This window comes from Anopheles coluzzii, chromosome 3 (assembly GCF_943734685.1).
Source record: "Anopheles coluzzii chromosome 3, AcolN3, whole genome shotgun sequence".
NCBI lineage: Eukaryota > Metazoa > Arthropoda > Insecta > Diptera > Culicidae > Anopheles > Anopheles coluzzii.
In genome coordinates, this window is record NC_064671.1 from 18,146,579 (window position 1) to 18,155,230 (window position 8,652).

Consider the following 8,652-nt stretch of genomic DNA (forward strand, 5'->3'; position numbering starts at 1 on the left):
TATATGATAATGCTCTAATAATTTGAAATATTTAAAATTTGTTAGTAAAAATTACACTCCTGAGCTGATAGTGAGAAAATAATTTTGAATTCTCCATCAAGTGAGAAAACTGCTCGATTGGCCTGGTCGAAAGTGAAACAGCTCGAAAAAACTGGTCGCGCGTTGACAGTGGCTGTCAAAAAATTGTTTGTCATTTCTTGTGTACGAGAAAAAGCGAAGAGGTTGTGCAACGGTCTGTTTCGATTTTTGTGTCGAATTTTTAACGTACATCATAGGTTAAATTTGAGTTGTTTTCATGTAGTTCATCTAAGGAGTAAAAACGAAGCTTGATTCGACCTAAATGCAGTGAAAATTAATCAAAAGGATTCAAAACAACATTTTACAGGCAATTCTACATGACGTGCTGTTGCGCGCAACTGTCAACAATTGTGTATCTTTCTTGCACCTTTTGTCATCAATTGATTTGCTTAACCAACCTCCCCGTTTGCATACTTTGAGTTTGTGTTGAGTTCGCCGCCGCCGTTTGATTACTCTGGCAAATATTGTAGAAAGTTGTTGCATTTCACAGAGAATTAGCCCAAATTTGTCTGCAAGGTAGGTGAATAGTCAGCACATTCCGTTATCCTTTCTTTGCAACACGTTCGAGAAAAAACAAATTCGTTTGTTTTGTTTGTTTCCCGGAGGTTTGCTTTGTCATGTCACACATAACCTCAATGGGCGCTTTGTTGACGGTAGTTTTCGCTATCCTTTCCACAGATGTTCCTGACCCGCTCCGAGTACGATCGTGGAGTGAACACCTTCTCGCCCGAGGGTCGTCTGTTCCAGGTTGAGTATGCCATCGAGGCGATCAAATTTGGCTCCACCGCCATCGGCATCAGCACTCCGGACGGTAAGGCTTCGGATTTCCCACCTCCGGTCCCAGGGATGATGACGGGCAGAATTTTGATGGGTTCCCCCTTGTTTCAGGTGTTGTGATGGCGGTCGAGAAACGAATCACCTCATCGCTAATTGAACCGTCGAAGATGGAAAAGATTGTGGAAGTGGACCGGCACATCGGTTGCGCCACCTCCGGACTGATGGCCGATTCGCGAACGCTGCTCGATCGGGCACGTATCGAGTGCCAGAACCATTGGTTCGTGTACAACGAGCGAATGTCGGTGGAATCGTGCGCCCAGGCAGTGTCGAACGTGGCCATCCAGTTCGGTGATGGGGATGATACGGACTCGGCCATGAGCCGACCGTTCGGTGTGGCGATACTGTTCGCCGGTATTGAGAATGGGGAGCCGCAACTGTGGCATATGGATCCGTCCGGGACGTACATTCGGTTCGACGCGAAAGCGATCGGATCTGGTAGCGAAGGTGCACAGCAAAACTTGCAGGTTCGTATGAGGCAACGGAGCTAAATAGCGTTTCTAGTAAGCGACTTGATTTAACACTTTTATTGTGATTTGTTTCAGGAATATTATCTGCCCACAATGACCATAAAGGAAGCGATCAATCTGGCCCTCAGCACACTGAAACAGGTGATGGAAGAGAAGCTGAACTCGACGAACGTGGAAGTCATGACGATGACTCCGAAGGAACTGTTCCGAATGTTCAGCAAGGAGGAGGTGGAGGAGTACATTAACAACATGAGCTAAATTTGAGGCGGGGCATCGTTTTGCAGCTCCCTTCTCTGCTGCTTCTCTTTTCACGCAACCACATTATAAGTGATTATCATCTCGTGTTTTTAAAGCGTGAATGCCTGGGAGTTGTGGCGGAGATGGTGAGTTACAGCCGGAGAGCATAGCTTGGGTGTATCGGTTAACGTACGTTTCACATCGCGGTTAAGGGGAAGGACGAGGACAGCCGTTCTCGTTATGGCTTTTTTTTCTCTTTTCGGATTCGGCTTCCGCTCGGAGGCAATGTGAAGACTTGTGTGGTGAGGCAGAGAAGTGAATAAAATTTGTTTAAGAAGTGAAAAGGAATGTGCATTTTTTTAATGTAGAGTAAAATGTATTAGCTAATATTGAAGTGTGTTCAAAGCTGGAGTTGAGTGTACCATCAATTTGTTGAACAACTGTATGGTTCAGAACAATCGTGTCCTACTACAGGCTTCATACCTAGTGTTGGGAAAATTGAAGTTTTCGTCAGAATTGATTCCGGCTAGCTCCAAAGTTTTCTGAAATCGTTTCCGGATAGTTGGTCTGAAATCAGTTTCTGGAATCGGAATTGGTTTCGGAATCAGAATGGGCTTCGAAATCGTCCAGATCATTTAGTAGAATAGGCGTTTGGATCCATTTGATAGCCGCAAAGAATCCAGGTTTACTTATAAATGATCCATTCTCATGGGGATTCTTGGACTGATTTCGCTTCTGAAACTTATTATTTAAATTCAAGAACTGATTTTCATTCCGGAGCTAATGCGAATTCTGAAGTCAATTCTGATTCCGTTTCCGGAGCAAATTGCGATTCCCAAGTCGATTCCGATTCCGGAGTAGATTCCGATTCCTAGGCCAATTCCGATTACGGATTCGAAGCCGGAATCGCCTCCGGAATCGGAATCAATTCCAGCATCAGAATCGATTTTAACATCGGAATCGGCTCAAAAATCGATTACGAACAGGGAATCGGAATCGGGTAGGTCCGACTGTTCACAACCTTTTTCGATCTGTAAGCCTTATTTTTCTTTTTATTTGTTGCAACGAACATGACCTATCTAATGCATCTATGTACATAGCTAGCTGTTGCAGCTTGGTATATTCCTTAGCAAAAATTTCCATACCTTTTTATGGTTAGCTCTCGTTTTTTCCACGAATTGAATCTGTAGCGCATGCATTACACAACGTCTGGATCAAATAGACCAGGCAAATGTTCTTAGTGGTACGAGCTACAATTGTTTGCCAATTGCTGGACAAAATTTAAAACGATGAGGAATTGATGATCTCTACGAAGAAGTTTGTCACTCAGTTGCAAAAAAAAAGAACGTTGGCGTTGCAGTGAATCCGGAAAAACAAGATCTGTTTGGAGATCTCAGACGGATACATTGGTTAGGGTCTGTAATCAGTGATACTAGACTAATACTCCTCTTAAAACGAAATTTTATTAGCAACCCTTGATCGAAAATATCCAACTGATCCAGTTTGTGAAGATTTGCTTGATCATCCGGTGACCGGTTTCGTACACTCCTGAGGCAGGCCAAGACTTGTTGAAGATCACATCCCACGAGTAATGTTGCTCTGTCTATGCGAACACGTGCATCACAGAAGAACCCCCATGCGATACGAATTGGACCATTCAACCTAATTCGTCACTTTCTCAAGATGAAGGTTAACCCATGAAGGTCATCCTGAAACAAGATCAGTCTCATCGAACTACTAAAAGGTAGACATTTCGGAGCTAGCAGATCTTTTTTTTATAACCAATTTCAAATCCGTCACAACGTTAAATTTGCCATGACCGTCCGTCATGGTTCTTTACCGATCTCTGTATTGCACACACAAAAAACAACACATGTACCTTGTATGCGCCCCCTTTGTCCAGGGTATTCAGGGCTGTCGCTGCGTGACTCTAGTTACCAAAGCTTTTGACACGGTTCACGGGGGCGCCGGCTAGTGTTTCATCTTAAGATCCCATTGCAAACTGGGGCTGCATCATGTACCGAAAGTGGAGCAAATGTCAACCCGTACGGAATCGGAAAAGTCCTATTGACACACAGTGCGACATGGGGACACCACTACTACCGCTGCTGGCAAGATGGCACGCAAAAAAAGCACCACTAAACGAGACGGGCACCCCAAAACTTACGTAAAAGCGACACGACACGTCGCCCGGTCGGAATAATGTACCGTGAGAAATTACCCTTCCCCACTCTACAGGGGGTGCGATCGCAAGTACTCCCTGGTCTAGAAGTTAGTGGTGCATGGAGAATGTGTGTCTCGGGTGGCGCAGACAAACACACGCGCAGAAATGAGTTATGTACGGGTGTAATGAAAGAAATGCTGTACGTTCGTTCGTTCCGTCAAAGAAGTTCGCCAGGTTTCGCTGCAGTCAACGACAATTGACCGGTATTGCAATAGAGACACACACACACCAGGGCACAGGACACAGCGTATTGAGGTTAAATGGTAGTAAAAGCATAAACGAGCAGTAATTTTACGTAATTATGACAATGAGAAGGGTGCACTGGGTGGAAGAATGGGTACCACAAATGGGTCTTAACGATCATTGGACCCATTTCAATGCTGATCGAATGAGCTATTCGCTCCATCTTAGTGAAAAATATTATATTTAAAACAACAAAGTTACAGCACACCCAGCAAACGGCTCGCTTTAAACTGATCCTCCCTCGATCGTTATGCGATTAAGGAGTCGATGATCGCGCATACATATGTAATTTGTTTCCATAAATATTATCCCACCTTTGCCACCTTCCAACTCCCACCATCATTACGATCATCGTCATCATCGTCATTGGGTGTTGCTGTAAATTATGCAGCCTGCCACTTACAGCGGTCTGGAACTTACTCGAGACGATCGTGGAGGAGCCACGGACCATTTCTTTTCCCGGGGCCGGTGTGCCGCAGTTAATGCATTGAATGCAACCGAACAGAACAATCACGGCCGTTGGTTGCGAGTGGGATGAATGCGAGTGGGTCTGTGTGGCGTGCGATCATTGTAGCGATCCCAACGCGTCGGTGCGATGCGGTGGTACAACACACGTCAATTAGTTGCACTTGCACAGATGTTGTATGCTCCCGCTTGTACGTGGAATGACAATAATGGTGATTTATGCTGATCGTTCAACTATTTACCGACGCAGGGCCCGCTCTCTGCAAACTGATGCATTTGTGCAGCATTCCGCGCGCAATGCACCCCTTCCCCCCGTGATGGCTATTAAGTGAGTGAGCATGGCTTCTGTTACGAAACGAATGCGAAATTACTGTGGAAGGGTGTTTAACTGATTGCTGGTGCTTTTGTTTCGAACTCTATTTAATTATGCAAATGCAATGAATGATCTTTGATTTGTTGGGTGTCATTAAAAAGGGAGTTTAAAGGTGCTGCTACTGCTGATGTAGTGTTGATTATTGATTATGTTTGACTTACTGGGTATAGCGATGTGGCAATTAGGTTACATTCTTCTCTTGGGTTGATTTCTGAATTATTACGCTTCACATTGAGCTAGTTAGAACCGTGTTTTTGAGGGAGAGCTTTATGATCTTTACTCCCTTTCGATGGTTAAAAGTGTATGAAGCGACAAATGTTGACTAATTATTAATAGCTGTAGCCATTATTGGCACTGGGTGTACATTGTGGTGCATTAAATCGTTCATTTGCATAGATCTCACACTCTCTTCTTTCTTGCTCTCCCATGTACAAACAAATCTCATGGTATTGACCATCAACCGACAACGGTAATCTCCTTATGGTTGTTGTGGTTTATGGATAGTTGTTTTATTTTTCGGTTTTGCCATTCTGCCCGCATTCGCAGTGCTTTCGCTTGCAGCTTAACGAGCGGTAGTTAATTAACTTTATATATCTAGCTATTAATGGTTGGACAAGTGATAAAAGCTTGGGGACAGTACGACTTACTTGGTGAAAGGCAATCGTAAAGGTTTATGGGAATTATTATGTTCTACTGTTATGAATTCTTTCATGTCAGTGATTTCTGTCGTTGTTGTTTACTTTTGGTATGGTGGATAAGTGTCCGAAACTGCGCGCGGTTTAGTACCACTTTCCGTTAATCAGCAATGTCAGAGCTTCTGATGATTTTATCTACACCATCCATCTACCTCAACAGCCACCTGGATGTATGGTACCTTTCCCAGTCATATGGACGTTTTCCACGATTTTCAGTTATGTGAGCTTACCAGAGTTATTGAAATGTCGCGAGTCGGCCAACCCAATATCATTGTTTAAATAAATTTGATTTATTTGATTCAAATAATTACACCGTATCTTTGACGTAGCATTTTAAAATGTATCATTTTTAACATTGCCTAATTGTAGGCGTTTTTTTGTTTAAAATACGTTTCACGATTTACAAACCATAGAAAATATCTAAAAATCCCAATGAAACACGTTTATCTACATGAGGTTGTCTAGTGCAGCTTAAAATCCATAAAGCAGAGAAAAAAAATAAAAAAAATGAATAATTGAACTTGCACCACAGCCTTACGGTGCGCCTCAAGATATGCAATATAAATATTTTTGCATTTTATAACGTATTTAATAAGTTTTTGCAAGTGATTCAGTCTATTAAAAATGAATATCCCAAAAATAATAAGATATAAAAATTGCAATACAAAGAATATTGAATATGTACTGCTTTATAAGCCCAATTTAGCAGAGATGTCTCATACGGCATTCAATTTTAAGTGTCATCTAGTAGATCATCTAATATAATTGCTACTATTTTTTTACACAGTTTCCGTCAATCTGGATATTGTCATGAATGTACACTAACCTCTTCTCTAACGAAAGCATAATTGCAGCCATTTAGGCGTTGACATTAGATTGGCTTTGCTTAGCGCCTAAATGTATACTATAAATGATGATTACAGTATTTTAGCGTTTGTAACGACCCCTTTTAGGTAAAAAAGACAGTCCAATACAATTTATTCAGATTGAAAGAGCTGATGACAATCCATAACCATTTACCTGCGCAATTACTGTAATAGAAAATGTTCAGTTCCTCAAAATTTACACGTGCACCAAAAAATCAAACAAACACATATCCACACCATTTCCTATGTGGAGCAACGAAAATAGATTTTCCCACCCTGCTCACCCACCTTCCTCATCAAAAAGTCCCCCCTTTTCCGCTCCCGCTTCAACATACCGGCCAGTCGCGGTGCGTCGCGTCCATTCACCCGCGGAGGGAAATATAGACGGTGTGATTAATTTACGCTTTCCATTTTCCGTTTAGTTTGGTAATTTTCTTCGATTATCCATGGCCACTTTTGCCGGCCCCGAGGCCCCGGGATTAACTTTCGGTCAAGCTCGGAACGCAGGAGAGAAAAAGAGAGAGAGAGAATGGAATGGAATCGACTCAGCCCCGGTTGGAGCTGTGGCTATGGTTTATGCTTCGGCTAGATTTATTGGAACACGGCAGATTATCGTACATTGTGCACCGGATTGCACTGGAGACGGTGCCAGTGTTTGGGAGGGTACCCGTTGGTGTACCAAACCTTCACATTTTAATGGCCAATAATTGTTATTACTCTGAGCATGGTATGGTGCAGCACGCGAACGCTCGAAGATGTTTAATTATTTATTGAAACATTTCATTCCTTTTTTTCGGCATTGAAGGTTGATGCGCCACGAATCAATCATTCCGGTGCACTGAAGTATGGAGAACATTTACCTTTTGCTGCATTTAAGAAGGCAAGAAAAGGCTTTTGAGCGGGCAGTTTCACGCAAGCTAAATCATTAACCATTCTTTAATGCGTATTTATTTTTATAACATAATTTAATAGTTGTACCTTTAGCTAATCCACCCTTTTATTGCATCCCTTTGCATTAACTACCAGCTCGAGAGCAGTTAAGAATATAAACATATCGAAGTAAAAAGCAATCAAGCCATGTTTCTTTCTTTCTGCAAACAGCTCCCCCCCATATGGTACCTTCCAGAAGCTTGGCCGTGCCCATTGTGCACATAAGTTATGCTAACGGCATAACGCCTCCGAACGCGCATCAAGCCCCTGTAGGTGTGTGTGTGTCGGTGTGTGTTTATGAGCTTTGGCGGGGAGAAGAAAGGGTTCGCTTCCTACGGTGTCGGTCCTGCGAATGGCATCGTTCAGCTTGCGCCACCTAATTGTGCCTCGGTGGGCCTCCTCCCCCCCCCATATTTTGTTGTGTTCGCCATTGCGCAAGGTGGTCGTAGGCCACCACGACCACGAATAAAATCATAACCTCACCCACCCCACAAACGATCGCGTACAGTGTGCTTTATGATCGTAATTATTTTAATTAGATTATAAGTCGCTTCCTTCGGACTCTCCCCGGGGTTTCTGGTGCCAGCGCTGTTTCCACTGTATGTACGTGACCCATTAAAATGAATCACCGGTTCGAACCCGACAGCAAACAAGAACAAAAACCTTGATGGATGCTTACGGACGTCGTTCAATATGCTTACCTTCCTTTAAAAAAAAGCGAAAGTGGCTTCCTCACCTACGCCGCAAGGGTGGAAATGAACACTTTTGCCTGACGCCGTACACGAAGGTTAGGCCATCGCACAACAACGCGCTGCTTGGAGACCAATTAAACGCATTCGCAAGACGTTTGCATTTTGGGGCCGGTTCCGGCATGATTGACGATCGAGGGAAAGGGAAATGGGCTTTTTTTGCGAAGGGCACGATGTGTGCGCGATGCAGCACCAGAAGGAAAGTGTATGTGTGCCAAAACCCGGCGATAGCAGTGCGCAGAGTACGGGAGAATTTGCTTTAATGTTGGCTTTGCGTGCGGCGCGCGGAATGGAGCGGACTATTTTTCTGTTGGCGTACAAAGAAAGGTAAAGGATTGTATGTTTGTATGGATGAATTAATTCAAAGCGTAAGTTAATTGCAATAAATGGTGCATAATTAAACAAGTTTGTAATGAACAAGGTTATGTCAGAGACTGAAATGTTAAATTTGTAATTAAAAGTAACACAATGATAGCTATGGATTGCGA

The 8,652-nt window shown here is 43.2% G+C and overlaps 1 protein-coding gene across 1 annotated transcript; it reads left to right on the top strand.

Annotated features, from left to right (window-relative positions):
• Positions 1-459: 459 nt before the first annotated feature.
• Positions 460-1,963, top strand: LOC120958342 (proteasome subunit alpha type-5). Its single transcript, XM_040381060.2, has 4 exons — positions 460-594; positions 757-889; positions 967-1,379; positions 1,458-1,963. The coding sequence occupies exons 2-4, from the start codon at positions 757-759 to the stop codon at positions 1,638-1,640; spliced, it is 729 nt and encodes a 242-aa protein (XP_040236994.1). The 5' UTR covers positions 460-594; the 3' UTR covers positions 1,641-1,963.
• Positions 1,964-8,652: the final 6,689 nt, after the last annotated feature.

Coding starts and splice junctions, on each gene's coding strand:
- LOC120958342 (XM_040381060.2), top strand. CDS start 757: ATGTTCCTGACCCGCTCCGAGTACGATCGTGGAGTGAACACCTTCTCG. Junction 890..966: donor CGGCATCAGCACTCCGGACG/GTAAGGCTTCGG, acceptor CCCTTGTTTCAG/GTGTTGTGATGGCGGTCGAG. Junction 1,380..1,457: donor GTGCACAGCAAAACTTGCAG/GTTCGTATGAGG, acceptor GATTTGTTTCAG/GAATATTATCTGCCCACAAT.